This window comes from Meriones unguiculatus, chromosome 8 (assembly GCF_030254825.1).
Source record: "Meriones unguiculatus strain TT.TT164.6M chromosome 8, Bangor_MerUng_6.1, whole genome shotgun sequence".
NCBI lineage: Eukaryota > Metazoa > Chordata > Mammalia > Rodentia > Muridae > Meriones > Meriones unguiculatus.
This window is the reverse complement of record NC_083356.1, coordinates 109,117,859-109,141,600: the sequence shown is the minus strand read 5'-3', so window position 1 is coordinate 109,141,600 and position 23,742 is coordinate 109,117,859. Positions and strand designations below refer to the sequence as shown.

The window sequence follows — 23,742 nt, the reverse complement described above, 5'->3', positions numbered from 1 at the left end:
CATGGTGGACTGAGAGACAAATGTTCTTCACAGTCTCTGTTTGAATAGTTGGCGCTGGGTCCTGTGTGGGCAGGTTTGGTGGGCAGGTTTGGGAGATGTGGCCTTGCTGAAGATGTATGTCACTGTGTATGTATGTATGTATGTCACTGCTAAAGATGTATGTCACTGTGTCTCTGGGGTGCCCTCTTATGTATTTGACACCGACACATGCCTAGTTAGGGGCTGCCTAAGAGTCCCCAGTCTTGACCCCCAACAATCTAATGATTACATCTTTCTGATGAATCCTGCTTTCATCTGAAGAAGTGAAGGCAAGGACACCGGAAGTTAAGGAGAGCAGAGTCAAGTGTTTGTTTTGGAGATGCGTTTCTTGTATCATAGGCTTGGAATGTACTGAGGGTAGCACTGAACTTCTGACCTCCCCCGCCTCTACCGTCTGATTGCCAAGATGACAGATGTAACCGTCACACTCACTCTATGTCATGCCGGGGATCGAACCAAGAGCTTCCTGTGTGTGAGGCAGGCGCTCTACCCACTGGGCCACACGTCCACCCTGACAGAGGGTATTGAAAGAAGCAGACTGGTCACACACTGGTCTTACCATTCAAGTTCTACTATGGCCACCTGCTAGTTTGAGTCAGTCGTGGGATGTCCACTGTGACCCAGTGTAAGAATTCTTGCCCGCTTCCTGAAAAGTTCCGATTTCCTTTCTGGTGTGCGCCACTTCCTGTCACTCCCCCCACACACCCACATACAGCTGGCACACAACAGAAGCTCAGTTAATGCTTGTTGACCAACTGACACGGGCTGTGGAGGACACAGGTTGGACTGCCCACCCTAGGCCTTTTAGTGTCATTTTTCTCCTGCACCCCCATCCCTGCAGTCTGCTGGCAGAGGCTACCGGGAATACTCAGAGCTTCCTGATTGGCTGGTTTCAGGCTTAACCCGAGCTCTGGGTTCAGTGGAAGACCCTGCCTCGTGAGACAGGTGGACACAGTGGGCCGTACCCAGTGTCAGCTTCCAGGCTCCGCATGCACTTGGTCCTGCATGTATGTGTGAGCACACATACAAAACATGCATTCATATAAACTGCAACACCAGAAATTGTGTGTGTGTGTGTGTTGTTAAAACCTAGCTGAGTTTTTCTTTTCTTTTCTTTTCTTTTTTCTTATTTCAAGACAGGGTTTTCTCTGTGTGGCCCTGACTGTTCTGGAACTCACTATGTAGACCAGGCTGGCTTCAAACTCAGAGATCTGCCTGCCTTTGCCTCCCGAGTGCTGGGATTAAAGGCGGCATCACCACCGGGCAGGCTGAGGTTTGGTTTGGTTTTTTAATCAGAGGCTCTAGAGACTTTTCTGGGTCTTGTCTTAAGCCACAGAGCAACTGAGATCCCACAAAGGCCCCTACCTTCCAGAGCTCTTCCTCTGCCTGCATTTTCAGAGATGGTATTTTTTGTCTCTCAGCACTGTTTGCGTTTGCCATCCAGAGGGTGGGTCCAGAAAGCCGACCTAGCATGGGTGAGGCTGTCTCACCCGCCTCTAGACTGCCTCTTTGTCCTTCCCCCATGGGTTAACACAGAAAGACAGGAGGGAACACACGCCTCAGGGGATGGATGGTTGATCTCCTGCCTCCGGGAGGGTCAGGACTGGCTCCGTGGGTGACGGCTGTCTCTCAGGGACGCTCACTGACTTACCCTTTACACTTCGTGTGTGGGTGTGTGCTGCCCGGTCCTCCGAGCTCGCACGCTTATTATGCTCTGCGCCTCCCCACCCCCGTTAGCTTGCTCCTCTTGACCGCTCCCATCCTCTTTTCTTCTTAAATACGACGTGGCCCTGTGGATGTAACGGTACTCATTATCGTCCCTGGGCAGTTTAGAGAGAGTGTTCTGCTGGAAGCAGAGGCCCATCTGAAGCACTTTCCTCACAGAGTCCTCTGAGAAGCTCACTCCCCAGGCCCCAGGGCTTGGCAAGAGCAGGCTATGGGGTAATTCTGGAACTTCCCAAGTCCTGTGAAAATGGGCCAGTGGGGACAGACAGCCCTTCCGGGAATGTTCTGGGGTAGCTGAGAGGCCTCATCACAGAGGGGCGTCCTGAAGGCTGAGACTGCACGGCTCTGTAATTCCGGCCTCAGCCCTGAGGAGGCACGCCTCTAGACCCCAGTGCCCTCTGTGGTGCCATGAAGGGCTTTCCTTTCTGCCATCTTCTCAGCTACCCAGCTCAGAGGATCATTTCTTGTGATTTTGTTTATAATGGGTTCATTTTGTTCACTGCTACACTGGTAGGAAGACAAGGCAGGGCATTGCCTCTATAATTGGAAAATCAATAGCACTCACCACAAATAGGATGATTTTTGGGCCAGCCAGGCTCCAAGGCCCTGAGCCCATCATACTTTCAGGGGCCTATGAATATGCTTTTTTAAAGTTTATTTTTATTTTATGTGCATTGGTGTTTTGCCTGCATGCATGTCTATGTGAGGGCGTCACATCTTGGAGTTACAGACAGTTGTGAGCTACCATGAGGGTGCTGGGAATTGAACGTGGGTCCTCTGGAAGAGCAGCTAGTGCTCTCAACGGCTGAGCCATCTCTCCAGTCCTGTGAATATGCTTTAGCTATTTTTTTTTAATTAGAAGAAAAATTAAGTATAATGATAGTGAGTATTGTTACTCATCCCCCTTGCCTGGGTTGCGTGTGTGTGTGTGTGTGTGTGTGTGTGTGTGTGTGTTTGCAAGCGTGAGTGGAGATCAGAGGACAACCTCACCTGTCTGTCAGCGGGGTCTCTTTGCTTGTTTTTCCACTGCCTAGGAAGCTTCAGAGGAGCCTCCTGCCTCCCCATTTCTACCCCCATAGGGCTCTGGGGCTCTGGTGTTCATGCTCTGTGTTTAAGTGAGCTCTAGGGATTTAAACTTAGGTCCTCACACTTGCAGAGCAAGTATTTACCCTCTAGGCTATCACTCCCAGACATGGATTGTATTCTTGTTTATTATAATTTAATAATATTTTTGAAATGAAGATTTTGTGTTTGTTTTTTGTTTTGTTTTGTTTTGTTTTGTTTTGTTTTGTTTTGTTGAGACAGGGATTCTCTGTGTAGCCCTGGCTGTCCTGGAACTTGCTCTGTAGACCAGGCTGGCCTCCAACTCAGAGAGCTGCCTGCCTCTGCCTCCTGCGTGCTGAGATTAAAGGCATGGGACACCACCACCTAGCCAATTTAGGGTTTTTTTTTTTAAACAGAGGAAGGAAAACAAGACACAACCAGCCATGAAAATCAGAACACAGTCTTAAAGGGGAAGTTGCTAAGACAAACAATGAATGCAAAATGGCGTTACTGAAGCCTTCCTGTTAATGTGTAGTGAAGCCTTTTCCCTCCCTCCTTGCTAAAAATGGGAATTAGGATAACATAGGATAAACATGCTAAAATCTGTACACCTAAAGAAGCTAAGCAAGAAGGAGGACCCTGGGTAAAATGCTCAATCCTCACTCAGAAAGGCACATGGGACAGACATCAAAAGAGGGAGAAAACAGGGAACAGGACAGAAGTCTACCACAGAGGGCCTCTGAAAGACTCTACCCAGCAGGGTATCAAAGCAGATGCTGAGACTCATAGCCAAACTTTGGGCAGAGTGCAGGGAATCTTATGAAAGAGGGGGGAGACAGAAAGACCTGGAGGGGACCTGAGCTCCACAAGGAGAGCAACAGAACCAAAATATCTGGGCACAGGGGTCTTTTCTGAGACTGATACTCCAACCAAGGACCATGTATGGAGATAACCTAGAACCCCTGCACAGATGTAGCCCATGGCAGCTCAGTGTCCAAGTGGGTTACCTAGCAAGGGAAACAGGGACTGTCTCTGACATGAACTGATTGGCCTGCTCTTTGATCACCTCCCCCTGAGTGGGGAGCAACCTTACCAGGCCACAGAGGAAGACAATGCAGCCACTCCTGATGAGACCTGATAGGCTAGAGGGAAGGGGAGGAGGACCTCCCCTATCAGTGGACTTGGGGAGGGACAAGGGAGGAGATGAGGGAGGAAGGGTGAGATTGGGAGGGGTGAGGAGGAGGGCTACAGCTGGGCTACAAACTGAATAAACTGTAATCAATAAAAAATAAATAAAAATTTAAAAAACCTCAAAACTAAACATTAAAAAGTTTTAAGGATAATCATAGATTTAATAAATCACTACATTATTTTAAAAGTTTTAAAAAATGAAAATTAAGAGCAGCATAGTAGCATGGTGATATACGCCTGTGACCTCAACACCTGGGAGGCTGAGGCAGAAGGATCGTGAGCTTAGGCCTCAACTAAACATCAGGTTAGAGTCCAGCTCAGATTACAGGAGGCCCCAACACAGAAACAAAGGAAATTAGCGTGCATTGGATGTTAAAGACTGACAAGCATTAAGTGGCCATTTATCTTTGAGAAATCAAAGAGAAACCAAAGGACTTGAAAACACAAAAGGCTTTTTTGAAACAAGAAGTTTATTTTATTGTTAATAATGTGTATGTGAGCACAGCCATGTGAATGTGAAGGCCAGAAGAGGTCGTGGAGCCCTGGGAACTGGAGTTACAGGTGGGTATGGTCTCAGCCATTCAGCCCTCTCTCCAGCCCCAGAAAATGAAAAGACAAAACAAAAAGCAAGAGTAACAAAAATCCCCTAAAACCAAAAACCGAAACAAATCTTTATTATTAAAAAAAAAAATCCTTTCAAGTTCTATTTGTTTGTTTTTCTCTGAGACAGGGTTTCTCTCTGTATCTCAGGCTGTCCTGGAACTCACTCTGTAGACCAGGCTGGCCTCGGGTGCTGGAATTGTCTTTGATTTTGTTTTTAATAATAAACATCACACACCAACATTAACCAGACCCCAAGGCAGAAAATGCGTTTTAAATCCATCTGTGCGTTCTGTGGCATTGGAGATCGAGGCCAGGCCATTTCCTGCTACATAAGATTTCTACTTATTTACTGAACTACTACCCCAGTTTGTTACTTAACCCATTTATGGTGCTTGACACCCTTCTGGGGATTTGCCTGCACAGGAGTCACTCACGGAATGATGATGAGAGCGACAGTGGCGATGTTGACTGCTACGTTGCTGTGGTGCACCAGCCTCCTCCAGCACCAGGCGCCTGTGTGCTGCCCTTACGGACATCCACACAAAATCATGCACATAAAATACCACGAATCTTAAAAAAAATTAAATGTTCCCCTTTAACCTTTAAAAATATGAATCTGCCTATAGTTTTGAGTGGGTAGTTGTTCAAATTTTCTGTTTTAGGGAATGGATGGTGGGTGTCAGCGATGGAATAAGCCAGACACAGAAAGCCAAGTACTACATATTGTAACTAACATACGGTCTTTTTATTCTGTTTGTTTGAGACAGGGTCTCATGTAATCCAGGCTAGCTGCCAACTCTTCAAGTAGCCAAAACTGACACTGAATTCCCCTGTCTCCCAAGCCTGAGGTTGTGTGTGCCGCCAGGTCCAGCATTTTACCTATACAGTGGCACACACCTTTAATCCCAGCCACAGGAGGCAGAGGCAAATGGATCTCTATGAGTTCAAGGCCAGCCAGGTCTACAGAGTGAGTTCCAGGACAGCCAGAGCTAAAACAGAGAAACCCTGTCTCAGAAACAAAAACGAACAAACAAACAAACAAAAAGCAAAGGAAGTTCTCACAGAAGCAGAGAAGAGAGTAAATGTCACCAGGGAGGAAGAGTAGCAGAGAGGGAGGCTACAAAGAGCTGGATGATGGATTCCAAATGCACTTAGATGATTTTTATAGTGCTTTATTGAGTGTGTGTGCACGCACATGCCACGGTGTTCATGCGCAGGTCAGAAAACAAGCCAAGGGATTCAGTTTTCTCCTTTCCCTCTGCGTGGGTCCTGGCCAGTGTTAAGCCATCCAGCCCCACCTTCACTTGCTGAGCCGCCTCTCCAGCCCCGAGTTCTTTCCTTTCTTTCTTTTCTTGTTAATTTTAAAGTTTATTTTATTTTATGTGTATGATTCTTTTGCCTGCATATATGTGCACCATACATATGCCTGGTGCCCCCGGAGGTTAGAAGAGGATGTCTGATGTCCTGGAGTTGTGGCTAGTTGGTGAGCCGCCATGTGGGTACCAGGAACTGGACCTGGGTTGCCGTGAGAACAAGTGCCCTTAATTGAACCATCTGTCCAGGCTCACAACAGCACTGGGTTCTTATGTTGTATAGCACAGTAGGACAAATTTCATTAACAGTGGTTCATTATGTATTTCATAAAGAACTAGAAGAGTCCGTAGGTCCCGAACACAAAGAAAGGATTAGAAAGGACGTTTGCCGTGCAAATGCTCACCGCTGTGATTTGACCACTGCACAGGGCAGACGTGAACTACCACGCTGTCCCCATCAGTGTGCAGTTATTATGTTCCGATTAAAACAAACGAACTATTTATTTGTCTACTTGTCTCTGTGTGTGTATGCTCTCCCGTGCTGGTTCTGGTCCCTTCCCAGAGAGCCTGAAGTCGGATAAGGATGCAGGGCTGTAAGAGAAAAGCAGGGAGGACCACGTCTGTCCTCGACACTGTCAGCCGGTTCGGGCTCCCACATGGGTGCTCTTCCTTCCTCCCTCCTCTTGTTGGAGCCTATCGTCCAGTTCCCTCACTCCCAAGCTGTCACCCAGGAAGCCTCTGCTCGCCGCTTCACAAGGAGACCAAGCGGGTCTCCTGCTCCAGGATGGAGTGATTCGCTACGCTATTATCATTAACATTCAGAGACTAAAATGAAGGGCATGGTGGCACATGCCTCTAATCCCAGCACTTGGGAGGCAAGGCAGGAGGATCTCCGAGTTCCAGCCAGCCTGGTTCACCAGCAAGTTCCAGGCCAGCCAAGACTACGTACTCAAAAAACCACAAACACGAAAATTCAGAGGCTGAATTCTCTGTTTCAGCTGTCAGAGCTCCTCTGAGAACAGACAAGCAGTTTCTCAGTCTGCTGTGCTTCACGGGCAGTGCTGGTGCTGGTATTGAAGTAGCAAAGGCTGATTAGAAACGGGTCCAAATGCCCTGCTCCCTCATCCCATGCTATATGCAGGGATTGTGGATGGCTGCCTGGTCATTGCTGGCATTCAGGAAGTATCTGGCTAAAGTTATTGAGTTGAATAAACAGACTTGTTCTCCAAACCCATCTCATATCTGAGCAGAGCAGACATTCGGTTCCCAGAGAGAGAAAACAAACAAACAAACAAAAAACCATGTGGCATATGGGGTCAAAAGCTTGAGCTTCAAATAATGCTAATTTCTGGTCTGGAAGGGGTGAGGCCATGGTGGGGTCGGGTGGGAAATGGACCCCTCACTAGCTTTCTCACTTTCTCCTAGATGCTGTTCAATATTTTGGGGTCTCAACTTGGGCTGGGGTAAGGGGTCTTTACCCAGTGCTGTGGGCTGGAGACTCTTGGCTGTTCACGAGGACACACAGTAGGTCTAAAAGCTTGTAATCGGTTGGTGGTAAAAATATAATCGGCTCCTGAAATCTATCTCGAGCCTCCCCCCAACCTGTCGATTTCCCAATCGCCACACAGCAGACACCTTCTAGGTAAAGGACATCTCAACTAAAAGGCGACCGGGTCAGCGCCAGGAACCTACACCCCAAAGGAAGCATCCATCCCTGCGCCTCCGCCCAACTGCTGCTCTGTACCAAGGCTCGCACACAGCTAAGGGAGCGGTCCTCGGAGGGCACAGTCTACACTGTCCCCAACTCGCTGGCAGGATGGGGCACTGGACCACAAAGGCAAAGTGACTTGGCCCAGGACTCTGAGGCTCAGTCCCTTCAGAGGTGGGGTTAGGCTGGTCGTCCCATTGCGGAGGTTGCAGAGAGAGCCCTGCACTCCGCGCTTGGACTGTGTTCTGGGCGTGGGGGCTGACAGAGGCTGGGGAGGAGCCCCATCCCAGCTCCTGCGCCACGGACCCCGCCCGCGGGACGCAGGAACCAAGCGAGGCGGTGTGCTCCACGGTAGTCTCAGCGCCGCCGGGCAGGTTTGCGCGGGGCAGGTCGCCCGAGTCCCTGGGGGTGGAGTGCAGCGTGGGCGGGGCTCACTGCTGCGGCTCCGTGGGCCAGCTCCCGCGGGCGCCTGCTGCCCGGCCTTTCCACCCGAGGTCCCAACAGAGATGACCGCCAGCAAGCGGGTGGCCAAGGTAAGCCCACGCTTTCCTCCTGCCCCTCCCGCCATGCCCTACTCCCCGGCTGACCGCTGGGCACTTTTGTTAATTTGAGTACCAGGGCTGGTTGAAACCCAGGCATCCCAATAAAGGAGTGGGAGGAGTCGGTGTGTGTGTGTGTGTGTGTGTGTGTGTGTGAAAGAGAGAGAGAGAGAGAGAGAGAGAGAGAGAAGACAGAAACAGAGATAGAGAGACAATAGAGAGAGACAGAGACAAGGAGAGACACAGAGAGAAAGGGAGAGAGGGACAGAGAGAGAGACACACACACAGAGAGGTAGGCAGGAAGGCCAAGAGACTGGAATTTGTGGGCTGGGCTGGGGACACACAAGATAGAGGTGTCACCAGCTTCCTGAGTCATAATGGTTTCAGTTTCGATTCTGCCGTTTTTTGGTTTTTTTTTTTTTTTTTTTTCAAGACAGGGTTTCTCTGTGTAGCTCTGGCTGTCCCGGAACGCACTCTGTAGACTTGGCTGGAAGTGCGCCTGCCTCTGCCTTCCTAAATGCTGGGATTAAAGGTGTGCGCCCCCTCAGCATGGCCTGGAAATTTACTAAAGGCCCAGGAAGGGGTCTGTTGCTCTACCTAGAGGGTGGACCGGTAGTTTGATACCTAGCTTGCCCTGCGGTGGGGACCGGCGGACCCTGGAAAGGAAGTGTGCAGACTAGCCCCTGGAAGAAGAAGTACCAACTCATGCTCTCAGGAGGCTATTTGCACGCAGCCCCGAGACAGATGCTAAATGCGTGCTTTATTCTAGCCCAGTGCCAGGCGGCAGGGGGCAGAAAAGGAACAAAAGTCTTGTCCCCCTTGAGTGTTCATTTCTATCTCAGTCACTGTTTGAACATTAACTGGAAGAATGGAGGGGGACGGTTTCCCTTAGAATGTCTGGAGGGCGGAATGGAGCCACGACTGGAGATCGTGGAGGAGAAATGCACTCCCAGGCTTTGAGTCTCCCCAAAAGTCCCTCCGCACCCCCCTCCCCAGTCTGCAGAACTGAGGGGAAGACTGTCTCAGGAGACAGGAGGGTGGTTGCTGTCCTCAGCTTCCAAAAAGAAAATTCTTTATGGTGGAGAAATCCGAAGTAGGCCCAACCCAGAGCTAAACTTTGATGGTTTTCGGCTGGTGCAAAAGTGGACAGAGGGACACATCCCAACCTAAGGCAGCCCGGCTCTTACTGCTCCCGAGTCCTGAGTGCCAGGCGGTTTACGTTATCTAAGTCTTACAAGAACTCTGAGATAAGGAGGAAACAGACACCAGGAAAGCCACTCTGCTGACCACCAGTGGCCAGGAGTGATGGAACTGGAAAGTGAGCCCCGATGAGGTCCTAACAGGCTTTTATGGCCTCTTGGTCCTCACTTTCAGTTCCTCTAAGTCAGGTGACTTATGAGCTTTAGGAGGAGCTGTGTGGGCCTAGCTTGGATTTCAGCAGTCAGGGGAAATTCAGGCCGAGTTCACCGAGAGACATAAAAAATTCCCAGTGGTAAGAGAGAAAATTCCCCTTCTGGTTTATTGTTGCTGCTGTTTGTTTTTTTTTTTTTTTTTTTTTAAGATTTATTTATTTACCATTCATACATACATCCCCCTGTATGTGTGCCAGCAGGCCAGAAGAGGGCACCAGATCTCATTACAGATGGTTGCGAGTCACCATGTGGTTGCTGGGAATCGAACTCAGGACCTTTGGAAGAACAGCCAGTGCTCTTAACCTCTGAGCCGTCTCTCCAGTCTGGGTTTTTGTTCTTGTTGTTTGTTTTTGTTTATTTTTAAGTTATGATTTTGTGTTGTTCGGGTTGGCCTTAAACTTGATAGGTAGCAGAGAATGGCCATTCATTTCTTTCTAAATTGTTTAATTTTATTTTATGTGTATGGGTGTCCTTCCTACATGTATGTGAACCACTTGCATGCCTGGTGCTAGCAGAGGCGAAAGAGAGCTTCAGATCCCCTGGAACTGGGGCCAGCTGGCAGTCACCATGTGAGTGCTGGGAATGGAGCCCAGCTCCTCCAGAAGAGCAACAAAAAGAGATACTAACTACTGAGCCATCTCACCAGCCCAACTTTTAATTTCTTGACTCTTCTGCTTCCATCTCCTAAGTCCTGATCAGAGACATGCAGCACGTTATCACGTTTTATGCAGTGCTGGGGACTGAACCCAGGGCTTCACTCGGGCTAGGCAAACAGTCACCCAGCTGAGCTTCATCTCCAGCCCAGAAAGTGCCTGTTCAGCCTCTGTGTTCTCACCTAAGCCTTTGTTCTTGCCCAAGCTGAGGGTGCTTGTGGCTGGGCAGCACAGGGGAGGGTCATTGCTCTAGGCAGAAGCACAGGAAGCATGGTGTGACTAGACATGGAGACAGCTTGAGAGACTGAAGGGGCGTTCCTTGATTGGGAGGGAGAGGTCAGGTGGTTTACAGCAGTGAAGGCTGACTGGAACGTTCTCTTTGCCAGTGTTTACACAAGTGTTTCTCAACCTTACCTCTGTTGACGTTTGGGACCAGATAATTCTTTGTAGGATGTTTCATCAGTATTTCTAGACTTTACACGCTGAATTGTTGGCAGCACTCGCCCCATTTGTGACAATGAAAAAAAGTTTCTAGATCCCGGCAAATGCCCCCTGGTGGGTAACCACGTTCCCGGATGAGACCCCCTAGTTTATGTCTACTTACTGAGCTGCCTTGACTGTGTGAATGTTTTTAAACAAACGGCCCCCTTCTCAAAACGAGAGGCTCTGGAGCCCCGTGGAGGAGCCCTTGGTCGGATGCGCCATGGCATACTGACTCTGGGTGTGTTGGCGGTGTGGGCCAGTGGTACCACGTAGCATGCTCAGGGCCCTTGGTGTCGTCTTCAGCACTGCAATAACCAAAACTTGTGGTTGTTGTGCAGTGAAGAAGCTGTTTAGCTCGGCTTCCCCAGATGTGCTTGGCCAGAAGCCCCTTTCCTGTGCTATTACTCTTCCACGGGACACCGGCCCATCCTGTCCTGTCTGTGCCCTCCGCCTCAGTGCTCTGTGTTTGGGCCTGCTGGGCTCCTACCCACACTTCAAGGCCCATCTCACAGCACACGACCTCTGTTGAGCATTCCCACCCCCTCCTTCCTGACTGTGTGTCCATTCGCACTATTCATGTCCTCGAATTTGTTTCCTCATTGCTCCAAAGACGCTCTGGAGGGCTGCACCCTGTCTTAGTCAGGGCCCAGCAGATGATCAGTTAGGTGCTCTCGGGAGGTGGGCCCCGTTTGTTTCTGAGGAGCAAGTCACTGCTCTTCCCTGGGCGCTGTGTGTGCTGTGAAGTTTCTCATGGGGCAGCCTGGGTCAGTCCTTAAAAACCCACGGTGGTGTGCTTCGGCGGAGGGGAATGGATGAATGACGCCCTTGCCGTCCCTCCTGCCCGAGTGTACTGTGCCGAAACGCAATTTCTGAAGAGAGAGGGAGGAATAGGACCCAGTGACTTGCTAGAAAGACGGCAAGAGGATAGAGGACCTTGCTTTCAGAGAGCAAAAGAGTTCCTAGGAGAACTTACTTACCCCCAAAGTTCTTAATATTTGATGGAATATTTGAGATTGGCTAACTCTTGCCCTGGGGCTAAGAGTTGTGCTGAGGCTGGAGTCAGGTAAATGATTTATCACTCAGCACGGTGCCTCACCAGCTAAGTGCTCTAAGTGGGGGTGCTGAGCGTCCCTTTCTGCTCTCAGGGCGCCTCTTTGGCTTGCTGTGGGGCTGTGGGTGGGGGCCGAGGTTGTGAGCACTCATGCTCCCTGGTGTGACCCCTACAGGAGCTGGAGGAGCTTTCGAAGCAGCTTCCGCCGTACCTGCGGCACCTGTCCAGCGATGACGCCAACGTGCTGGAGTGGCGCACGCTCCTGCTGCCCGTGAGTGTTCGAGGACCAGTGGCTGACTTATGCTAGCATGGGCAGGGAGGGCCGGGCCTTGGAGCTCTTCCTGGAGGCTGTGGTGAGTGTGGAAAAAGCTCTGTCCCTAGACCAAGTGCTTCTAAGTCCAGTCAGACTACTGAACACAGCAGAAATTTTGGCAACTTAGGAGGACACCCTTCTCAAACACCACAGAAGACTCGCAGACTCAAAAGGAGGTCAGTTGGTGAACATGAGGACTGGAGCTAAGCCCTCCGTGCCCAGGTGAAAAGCTGAAGCTGAGGAGTCAGAGCAGGCAGCCAAGTTCACTGGGTGACTTCAGGCCAGTGAGAGATCCTGCCTCCCAAAATGAGGTAGCAAAACCCACACACACTTCACACTTTCTTTTCAAGATTTATTATGTATACCATGTTCACCTGCATGCCAGAAGAGGGCACCAGATCTCACCATGTGGTTGTTGGGATTTGAACTCAGGACCTCTAGGAAGAGCAGCCAGTGCTCTTAACCTCTGAGGCATCTCTTCAGCCACCTTTTTGAGTAGCCTTTCCTGGTCTGCAGACCAGGCTGGTCTTGAACTCTAGAGTGCTGCCTCCTGAGTTCTGGGATTAAGAACATGTGCTGCCATGCCTAGGTAACAGTTTTTGACAGAATGAGACCGTCTTGTCTTGTCTTGTTTTTTATTTTGATACAGAGTCATGATCCAGCTTGATAAATAACACCTATTAAATTTTTGTTGTTGTTGTTGTTTCTGCTTTTTTGTTTTTGTTGATAGAGGGTTTCTCTGTGTAGTCCTGGAATTCTCTCTGTAGATTAGGCTGGCCTTGAACTCAGAGATACACCTCCCTCTAGCCTCCAAAGGCTGGTCTTAAAGGCATGTACCGCACTGCCTAGCTAGAAGAAAGATAGAACAAAACCGCAGCCTTGTTGCTGTTAGAACAAACTGATGGTCATTTAGGTTCTGTACTCCCCGTGCTGTGGTCTTACCTTCTCTTTCCACAAATCCGTAGTCTAGGCCAACAGCTGAGTCCCGTCAGGGTCCTCTAGCCCTGGTGTGGAGCAGCTCAGTGGGTGTGCTGGCTGTGAGGACCTCTGCTCTGAGCTAGAGGACGAAGATACCAGGAAGAAGGGTCCTGCTTATGTCTCCAAGGAGACCAGTTTGGGGATGATGACAGTGAAGGAGGAAATCAGAAGAAAGAGGGTTGTCACAGGAAAACTAGCAAAGGCCGTGCTTGGGAGAGACTGTGAAATCAGAGGACCTCTATGGTTGGCTCCTCAGGCAGGAGTGCTAAAACCTTCCCAGCCAGTCAGGAGGCTGGAGGAAATGTGCTGGGACCTAGAGGTGCCTAGGACCTGTGGTGAAGGAAGTAGCCGGCCCACAGGGAAGGAGAGCCCACAGGGACCTTGCCGGTAAGCAAGCCTTCTGCCCCAGAAAGGCAGAGCCTCAACTTATATATTAATCCTTGGGGCCTGCTTGCCGCTTCAGCTGTGCTGGGTCACCCAGTGCTGTGCAGATCCATCAACGGATGGATCTCCGTCTGAAGGACACGGCTGGAGGACCGTGGACCTGAGGACCTCGCCCACCTTGAGAAGACATTTCCTGAACAGATGAGGATGTGGAGAACTAGGAACGTGGCCTTGGTTACACAGAATAAGGCTGCAGGGCAGAAAAAGGAAGGCCTGGCTTTAGACACTGCCCCCCTTTGTCCCTTCTCCTCTGTGTTTGCCTCTGTTGATCTGGAGGTCATCCTGAGTGCTGTCCATTTTGTTGGTGGTGGTTTTTAGACTTTATCCTGGAACTTTCTAAGTAGACAGGCAGGCTAAGCAGCCAGCCCCCAGGGATCCGCCTGTCCATACTTCCCAGCATCAGGATTACCAAGCTGTGTCACCTTGTCCAGCTTTTTCTTATGCAGGCGTTTGAGGGAGCCAGGTGAGGTCTCAAGGTGAACACTGTGCTGACCGAGCTGGTCTCCTGGGCCCATTCTTTTCCTTTCTCTCCTCCTTCGTGTGAGACAGGCTCTCTGTAGCCCAGGCTAGCCTTGAGCTCATAGCAGTTCTCCTGCCTTGGGCTTTCAAGTTTTTCTCTTTCTTGTTTTGCTTGGGGTGCTAAGATTTGAACCCAGGGCACACATGCTACACGCCCAGTTTGAATCTTTTGTCTTGACCAGTGCATGGATAACTTCCAATCAAAAAAATTTTTTTTAATATATATATAACCCAGAATGTGGAAAGCAGCAGCAGTCTTCCCGCTAACATGAGATGCAGTGGGAAATACTTCTGACCCACCTTCCTTAAAGATGGGAGAAGCTCGAAGGAGCCTGAAGCGGGCCTGGACTTCAGCTGCCTGGAGCCTTCACCCACTGTTAATCCCTTTTAGCTCAGCAAAAAGGAGCCTGTAGACACAGGAGGCACAGACACCCAGTTTTGCCCTGAGAGTCCTGCTTCTCCCTGTGTCTGCCCCAAAGGCCCAGGCTTCTCTGTGTATGAGGACCACGAGCTGGGCGTTTCCTTTATCTGCCCGGGAGTTGCTCCCTGCGTATCTCCACCACGCAGCAGGCCGAGTTTCCATTTTGCCATCTGGTAGGGAGAGGCGCTCAGAACTTTGACTCTGGGCTGAGGAGGGCTCAGGAGTGGTAGATGTGTCTAGCATGCGTAGGCCCTGGGTGCACTCCCGCTCCCAGCACAGATAGAACAGGACACAGCACTGTACTCCGCTCGGCCACGCTGTGGTTCTAGCTGCCTGCCGTGTCTTTTCAACTGTGGAGCTTTGGCGCCAGCCTGAGGGACCCTGAGCCCTGCTGGGAGGACTCTCGTGTCCCCTCTGCCTTGCTTTCCTCTTCTTCCTTACAGGCTTTCCTGTATCGCAGGCTGGTCTCCTATATAGCTGAGAAAGACACTGAATTTCCCATCTACCTCCCACGCCTGTGATTACAGGTGTGTCCCACCACACCCCGTCTCACGAGGTGCTGGGAACTGATCCAGAGCTCTGTCCACGTTCGCTCAGCCCTTACCAGCCCCTGGGCTGTCTCCAGAGAGCATGGAGTAGGGTCGTATGTGGGTTGTGAAGTCAAACACTGCATTTCCACTCCAGCACACTCACCGTGGCCTGGACAGCACATGTGCACACGGACCGACAGTGTCCTTAGCTGAAGATGGAGGCACCGAGTTACATGGCTTTCCTACCTGTCAGTCATGGCCGGCACATACATGTGCATGCTGCCGTGCCCTGGTCTAAGCCTTTGAAGTAAACAAGCATGTGTTTCTCATCTAAGCCCTATGAAGATATCTACAGTACCTGCTAGGAAACAGAGAGATCCAGTTACTGCCTAAGAGATGGTATTAGTGGTCGAAAGAGCCAAGACCCCCGTGCAGGGCACTTCAGGGCCTTTAAATCCCTGCTAACTAGTCCCAGGCTGACTAAGGTGCCACCCCTAGTCGCACGTGGCCCAGGGTAGGTGCCCTGGAGAATCTTCAGGTCCCTTGATCTGAAGTCTTCTTGTGCTGGCATTTGGCGAAACCCTTGTTTACTGCAGCCCCCAACTGTGTGGTTTTTGTTTGGTGGCTGAGTTTTGCTGTATAGTCCAGGCTGGCTTGAATTTGCTTTGTAGCTCAGGCAGCAGCCCTCCCCCTTTGCCTTCCAAATGCTGGGATTATAGGCATGTACCTTTACGTCTACTTTTTTAAAAATTTATTTTAACTTATGTATATGTCTGTTTTGCCTGTGTTTAGATATTATTGTAAAATAATTATGTTTGCCATCTTTAAAGAGTTCAGTGGTACCCAGTGCCAGTGGATCTCTACAAAGCATCTAAGGCTCACGGAAATTTCAGAAGAGGGAACAAAAGGGTTGGAACAGGCAGAGGGTTGGGAGCTCGCTATGAGACTCTGTCTCCAGTAACATCAGAAGCTGCACCTGTAACGCTTTGCATGAGCTCACCAGACACAACAACAGACATGCCAATGGGGCCTGGGAAAAGCCCAAGATGCCTCAACCCTGCACAATGAAATCAGGCAACCACGGAATTCTGACGGTGGGAGATACAGTCTCCCCAGGGGAACACAACTGGTTATTCAGTACTAAACGGTTAGCCCTGAAAACACACAGATGAGGGACACTACCCAGACCGAACGTTTATATTTAGAAATAGGTATGTATGTACATAGACGGGAGAGTTTGGAAGGAGGACCAGGAAAAGAGGAATTTTGTAATTATATTATAATCTCAAGAATAAAAGACACAATTTACAATGAAATAGAGTTCAGTGGCATTAGGTACATTATGTGGTCATTTTCCCCTCCATTCCTAGAACTTTTCAACCTGTATTTCAAACTCTGTCTACATTTCATTCATTTCTCCGTTCCTCCAGCACCTGATGAGCACTTTCCTGTCTTGTATTTCTAGGATCTGAGCACCCAGGTATTGAATCTGTCACACAGCACCCAGGTATTGAATCTGTCACACAGCACCCAGGTATTGAATCGGTCACACAGTACCCAGGTATTGAATCTGTCACACAGCACCCAGGTATTGAATCTGTCACACAGCACCCAGGTATTGAATCTGTCACACAGCACCCAGGTATTGAATCTGTCACACAGCATATGTCAGTTCTTGTCTGGCTTATTTCACTTACTGTGATGTCTTCATGGCTCATCCAGGTTGCGGCAAGGTTAGACTTCATTCCTTCTTAAGGATAAATGATGTTTCTTTGTACACATGTGTCTTATTTTATTAATTGTCTTCAGCTGCGTAGAGAAATGCAGCCATGAAACTATCAAGGAAATGGACGGACTTGGAACGTGTAATATTAAGTGGGGCCACTCAAAAATATTGTGTGTTTTCTCTCACATGCAAATCTAGACTTCGATGCACACATGCAAACAGCTGTGAGGGGGGGCACAGTGTCACACTTACGAGGGAGACGAGGAAGGGTGACGCTGGGTGACGAGTGTGGGCAGATGCAGGAAGAGAATACTGAAACTGATGGCTTCGTTGCTGTAGTTTTCCTTGTTCATGTAGGGTGAACAAGCCCATAAAAATGTAATTGAAAGTGAAAGCGTACGACCCTAATTGGTTGATGTTACTGGGAAGCCTGTTCTTCTCTGAAGGAGACAGGAGCAGTGCATCTGGGGGAGAGAGGAGGCTGGTGGTGATGCTTTGGGGCTGGGGGAGTCTGTGGTCAGGATGAGAGAATAATTAAAGAAAAGAAGCAGAACAAAACCCAAGGGAAGCTGCATGGCTTCAGAATGGCTATCCTGACTGGGCAGAAGTTCACTGAGACTGTAGAGTTTAGGACTAGGCGACCATTTCTCTGAGTGGTTACATTAACTTTTGTTGTGTGGACCAGGCATGGTGGTGCACACCTGTGATCCCAGCACTCAGGGAGGCAGAGGCAGGTGGATCTCTGTGAGTTCAAGGCCAGCCTGGTCTGCAAAGTGAGTCCAGAAAAACAACAACAAAAATAAAAATAAAAACAAAACAAATAAAAAATCAAACCAAAACAAAATCCTCTGAGGAACACTGGAGAGATGGCGCCGTGGTTAAGAGTGCTGGTTGCTCTTGCAGAGGACCTGAGTTCAGTTGCCAGCGCCTGGCTCATGACCATAGTAACCCCAGTCCCAGGGAGCCATCGCCTGACTTCCACAGGTGCGCGGTGCAGTACGCTCACGCAGGCGTTCATACACGTAAAGTGCATCTTAAATTTCTCTTTTGAGGAATAAATCCCACAGTGGAATTAATGGATCATGTTTTAATTTCTAGAGAACCGCTTTCTGGTGTCCCATAGTATCTGCACCAGTTTTAATTAGTAACTTTGTAGACAGTCTCATGCCGACATTATCCCCACACTGGCTTCTCTCAAGCCTGCCTCCTCTCTTTCTTACACATCTCTTTCTCACATATCTGTTTGTTTTGTGTTGTGACCCACCAAGCTTAACCAGGGCTGTCTGTGATTTTCTGCGTTTCTGTTTTTCAGATTAGGAAACTGAGGTTCAGGGGTGAGATGTGGCTTACTCATGGCAACAGGGCAAAGCCTAGGGTCAGACTTTCCTGCCGGGCAGGCCAGTGCTCTTGTGTGAGTCCACCCTTTCTCTAATTCCTAAGGCAATTGCTAAATGCTTATATCTTCCTGGGAGTAGAGCAGAGGACCCCTGGGACCCTGGGATGGGAAAGGGAGGGAAGGCCAGATCAAAGCTTTTGGAGGAAAGCTATCTTTCAGGGAGTTGTTCAGTCAGAACAAAGCTCAGCCTCTTCTCTTTGATCAGGACCAACTTCCCTATGGACTCAAGGCCTTCAGACTGCAAATTGATTTCCCCAGGGAGTATCCACTTAAGCCTCCCACTTTAAAATTCATTACCAAGATCTACCACCCCAACGTCGGAGAGGACGGGCTGGTGTGCCTGCCCCTCATCAGCAGGGAGAATTGGAAGCCTTATACCAAGGCCTATCAAGGTAGGGTGGGCCTGGTCCGGAGGAAGGGCTGCTGTGGGTGGGGCTATCGGATGGGATGTAGTGGGCTCAAACTGAGTTAAAGACTTAAAGGAAAGAGCTAGGGAAGGGAGCGGAACTCAGTGCTCGCCTTGTGCACTTAAGGTCTCAGGTTCAGTCACGTGCACCACATGAACTGGGTGTGATGATCCACACTGGGGGTCTCAGCACTTGGGAAGTGGAAGTAGGAGGGTCAGAAGTTCAAGGGCAGGATGATTGATCTGGGAAGAAGGCTTGCTACCCTGGGTTTGATGGAAAGATCCTGCAGTGGAAGGATTGAGCCAACTCAAAGAGTTGTCTCTGTCCTCTCCATGAGGACACACACACACACACACACATACATACAAATGATAAACTAAACAGGTCATCCTCACTGACATAACAAGTGTGAGTCCTGCCTGGGCTACATTAGACCTGTGTCAAAAATATATAGGTGCTGGAGTGATGACTGAGGTTAATACCTCTTGCTGCTTTTGTGCTTTTGCAGAGGACCTGGACTCCTTTCCAGCACTCAGGCAGTGGCTCAAAGTGATCTGAAATTCCAGTTCTAGGAGACCCAGTGCCTTCTTCTGGCTTTCCTGGGTGCTGCATGCACACTGTGCACACAGGCAAAATACTCACACGTAAACAATTTTAAGCATATAAATAAAATTTTAAACATGTGTTGATTAAGTTAATATGGAAGTATTTTCTGCATGTATGTCTGTGCGCCATGTTCATGTCTTGTGCCTGTGAAGTCCAGAAGAGGGTGTTGGAACCCTGGGACTGGAGTCACAGGCGCTTGTGAGGTGCCGTTTGGAGGCTAGGAATCAAATGCAGGTCCTCTAGAAGAGCAACCAGTGCTCTTAACTGATGAGCTCTCTACCCATCCCCAGTAAATGCATTTTAAGAATAAATAAATCAGAGGTGATGAAAATGTGAGTCGAGGTGAGCCTCCTGTTGGATGGAGGGATGCTTCCTGAGATGACACTAGATGTTTGGCATATTCTTTCAGGCATTTGGGGAACTTAGATATGGTTCGTGTGTGTGTCAGAGAGAGAGAGAGAGAGAGAGAGCGCTTGGCTTCAGAGGGAAGGATCGCCTCACCCTATGAGATGGTGTTACCATTAGCCGTTAGCTTGGTTGAATAAACAGAGACACTGAAGCTTAGGAAAGGTGAACAGGGACCTACAGGTCGGAGGTCAGAGCTTGGCTGAATCCAGCAGGTGTGGTGTCTCGGTTAGTTTTACATTAGCTTGACACAGCTAGAATCATTTCAGAAGAGGGACTCTTCTTAATTGAGAAATTGCCTCCATAGGATTGGCCTATAGGTGACGTCTGTCTGGCATTTTCTGGCTTGAAGATTGATGTGGAAGGCCCAGCCCGCTGTGGGTGGGACCACCCCGGGCAGCTGGTCCTGGGTGTATAAGAAAGCAGGTGGAGCAGCCTGTGGGGAGCAGGCCAGCAAGCAGTGCTCCTCTGTGGATGGCTCCAGTTCCTGCCCTGACTTCCCTCAGTGATGGAGCGTGCCTCCAGAGCTGTCAGCTGAAGGAGACCCTTTCCTCCACAAGTTGGTCGTGGTTTTTTCATCATCTGCAAAACCCATGCTTGAGAACCACATGATCAGGATATCCCTGAAAGGACTAAACTTTTTTTTTTTTATCTTTTCAAGACAGGGTTTCTCTGTGTAGGCTTGGCTGTCTTGGACTCACTTTGTAGACCAGGCTGGCCTTGAACTCACAGTGATCCATCTGCCTGCCTCTGTCTCCCTGAGCGCTGGGTTTAAAAGCTTATGCCACCATGCCTGGCTTGGAACTGAGTTCTTTTTAAAGATTTATTTATTATGTATACAGTGTTCTGTCTGCATGTACACCTGCACACCAGCAGAGGGCACCACATCTCATTATAGATGGTTGTGAGCCACCATGTGGTTGCTGGGAATTGAACTCAGGACCTTTGGAAGAGCAGCTGGTTCTCTTAACCTCTGAGCCATCTTTCCAGCTTGGAACTGAATTCCTCGCTGTATTGAACTTTCATGAATTTAAACGTAAATAACATGTAAACCGTGGACGGTGACAGACAGTAAAGCTCTGAAGTCTGTGGACTCGACAGACTGTGTCTGGCCTGCTCAAGAGTCTTCTTAATCTAGGGGAACAAGGATCCTTGGGGTGGCGGAGACACAAGGGGTGGACGGAGGGTGAGCCCTGGGGCCCCGTGAGCCTCTCTCTAGCGCTGTAAGTGAGGGCACAGACAGGGGTGGACCGAGGGTGAGCCCTGGGGCCCTGTGAGCCTCTCTCTAGCGCTGTAAGTGAGGGCACAGACAGGGGTGGAGCGAGGGTGAGCCCTGGGGCCCCGTGAGCCTCTCTCTAGCTGTAAGTGAGGGCACAGACAGGGGTGGACCGAGGGTGAGCCCTGGGGCCCTGTGAGCCTCTCTCTAGCGCTGTAAGTGAGGGCACAGACAGGGGTGGACCGAGGGTGGGCCCTGGGGCCCCGTGAGCCTCTCTCTAGCTGTAAGTGAGGGCACAGACAGGGGTGGAGCGAGGGTGAGCCCTGGGGCCCCGTGAGCCTCTCTCTAGCTGTAAGTGAGGGCACAGACATTTGTTCACTACCTAGAGGGTTCGGTGCCACCTCCCTGAGCTCCCAGAAGCAGCTGAGAAAGGGTAAAGCTGCCGAGGCAGGAGAGCTTTTCAGGCTTTTGTTCAGAACCCCTTTACCCCAAATAAAAGTTTTGTGGGTTTTTTTTGTTTTGTTTTGTTTTTATTCCAATCTAACAGAAAACCAGGGTGTTTGAGAGATGGCACATCAGTTAACAATCATCGTTGCTCTTGCTGAGGTCAGGAGGTCAGTTCCTGGCTCCCACCTTGGTCCCACATTGGTCACAACTCCCTTCATTTAACTCCAGCTCTAGGGCATCCAGCATCCCCTTCCGGCCTCCAAGCACATCTGCACACATCTTGGTGGACACACACACACACACACACACACACACACAATCCTAAAATAAAACAGAAAACCAGAGTGCCTCTTACCAAGAGTGGAAGGCTCACAGACCAGTGTTCAGCCCGATCACTATCAGGGAGCTTTCCTCCGGCAGCAGATGGGAGCAGATGCAGAGACCCACAGCCAGGTATTAGGCAGAACTCAGGGAGCCCCGAAGAAGAGGGGGAAGAGCTGTAGGAGCCAGAGGGGCGAGGACACCGGGAGAACACGGCCCACAGAATCAACCGGGCTCCCAGGGGCTCTCGGAGACTGCAGTGGCAGTCATGGAGCCTGCAAGGGTCTGCAGTAGGTCCTCTGCGGATATGCTGTGGTCGTTTAGCTCAGGGTTTCAGGCGACTCCTAACAGTTGGAATGGGTGTGTCTCTGACTCTTTTGCCTGCTCTTGGGACCATTTTCCTCCTCCCGGGTCTCCGTGTCCAGCCTTGATGTGATGTTTGTGCCTGGTCTTATTGCGTCTTGTTATGTTGTGCTCAGTTGCTGTGCTCAGGCCTTCCTGGGAGGCCTGCTCTTTTCTGAAGAGAAAGGGAGGAGTGGCGGATCTGGCAGGAGGGAAGGAGGTGTCTGGGTGGAGGGGAGGGAGACGAGGCTGTACTCTGGATGTACTGTGTGAGAGAGAAGACTAAATAAAGGGGAAAGGAGGGAGAGTGAGGATCAGGAATCTCACTTATCTCGTGAAGCATGAAGCCTCTTTGAAGCATGGAGAAGAGTTGTGTGGAAACTGAGTCAGGTGTGGCAGTCCTAGCACATGGGAGGTGGAGGAGCCCAGGCCAAGGGAAGCCTGCGTCATAGCGTAAGAGAAGGGCTGATCTGTGAGTCAGGGCTTGGAGTGTCGTTATCTGTGGAGCCATTCTAAGTGATGAAACCCTCCTGGGGTACCTGGGGATGACTGTGAGCTTCAGGGGAGTCTGGGGATGGGTTGCCCCTACCTCCTCCCATGGTTCTCCTGATGCCCTTCTCCGTCTCCCTGCAGTCTTGGAGGCCCTCAACGTTCTCGTGAGCAGACCGAACCTGGACGAGCCCGTGCGTTTGGAGCTTGCTGACCTCCTGACTCAGAACCCCGAGCAGTTCTGGAAGAAGGCGGAGGAGTTCACGCTTCAGTTCGGAGTGGACCGACCCTCCTGTGGTTCTGAGGCCTCTCTGCCCGGATCTTCCGCTTAGTGGGCTGATACCACAGTGTGGTGGCGGAGGCCTTTGGAGGCTCAAGTTCTCCTTTGGAGCTGCTGATATGGCCCCCAGTGTGTGTGGAGGGGCGGGCTGGGCCTGTGTGGAGCGTGCTCCTCCCCCGGCTCATGGCTGTAGATGTGCCATCCCCACATCCTTGGTGGCTCCGGGGAAGTTAGGTCTGCACAGTTTCAGGTTTGCTTGCTTTCCAGTTCTCCAACTTAGGCCAGGGCAACTGGCAGAAAATAGAACCCAGGCCTGGAGGGGTGGGTGAGGGGGGCAGGACCGTCCCCGGATGGCAGAGTCCACAAAGGTGCCACATTCGCTGCTGAGTGATCAGAATCAACCACACTTAGGAGAGGCATGCCCATATTTACGTGTTAAACATTTCATTTTCTGCTGGCGAATCTCAAAATAAAGAGTCTAACTGCCCTCCGTCCAGAAATCAGACTTTATGCTTCTCAATTGTTTGCTGTCTGGGGCCGTGTACCCCCAACCTCCAGTCCAGGGGCGCCACAAAATGTGTGTTGCTTGTCTGCCATTAACTTCACGGATGAATTCCAGACTTGAGCTAAGTTTTCTGTGTGTGTGTGGGGGGGGGTTGTTTTGTGTCATGTAAAGGTTTTTGTTACGATTTTATCTATTTTGTGTATGGGTGACCATACCATGGCCTGGGAGTAGAGGGGAAAGAACACCTTACTGGAGACATAAATTTCTCCTTCCATTGTGTGGGCCCTGAGGTTGCCCGTCTGGCTTGGCGGCTGCCCCTTGGACCTTCTAAGTCCCCCTAAGTATTCTCGAGAGAACAGGCTGGCTGGGACTAACAGGGCGTGGCTCTTTTCACCCGCGATAAGGCACGCTGCTCCTGAGCAGGCCATCCTCAGGGGCCCTTGCAGAGGTATACACGGGGAGCACCAGTGCTGTACAGCTGAGGCGCAGCCGTCCTCGGGTTGGGTATGTCCATTCTGTCAGTCACCGGAAACTCCGTTCTTCCTACAGCCTTGGCAGCACGTCTGCTTTCCCTCCCGTGGTCTAGGGAATGAACCCACAGCTGCATGTATGCTAGACCCGACTGAGCCTCCGTGC

General features: G+C 50.3%; 1 protein-coding gene across 14 annotated transcripts; it reads left to right on the top strand.

Moving 5' to 3' along the window:
• Window positions 1–7,747: 7,747 nt before the first annotated feature.
• Window positions 7,748–23,101, top strand: Ube2l6 (ubiquitin conjugating enzyme E2 L6). Of its 14 annotated transcripts, none has more exons than XM_060390352.1 (6): window positions 7,748–8,156; window positions 11,937–12,032; window positions 16,432–16,527; window positions 18,005–18,103; window positions 18,294–18,480; window positions 19,004–19,193. In XM_060390352.1, the coding sequence occupies exons 1-6, from the start codon at window positions 8,130–8,132 to the stop codon at window positions 19,051–19,053; spliced, it is 555 nt and encodes a 184-aa protein (XP_060246335.1). In that variant the 5' UTR covers window positions 7,748–8,129; the 3' UTR covers window positions 19,054–19,193. The 14 variants fall into 14 exon arrangements, with proteins under 14 accessions (XP_060246335.1, XP_060246336.1, XP_060246330.1 ...); XM_060390353.1 differs by having other exon boundaries at window positions 7,754–8,156; window positions 16,432–16,500; XM_060390347.1 differs by lacking the exon at window positions 19,004–19,193 and adding an exon at window positions 22,466–23,101 and having other exon boundaries at window positions 7,815–8,156.
• Window positions 23,102–23,742: the final 641 nt, after the last annotated feature.

Bases quoted from the DNA above. Each gene is read 5' to 3' on its own strand.
- Ube2l6 (XM_060390347.1), top strand. From the start codon at position 8,130: ATGACCGCCAGCAAGCGGGTGGCCAAG. The intron at 16,528-18,004 runs GTATTGAATCTG...TCTGTTTTTCAG, and splicing joins ATCGGTCACACAGTACCCAG to ATTAGGAAACTGAGGTTCAG. The intron at 18,104-18,293 runs GTGAGTCCACCC...CTCTTTGATCAG, and splicing joins GGGCAGGCCAGTGCTCTTGT to GACCAACTTCCCTATGGACT.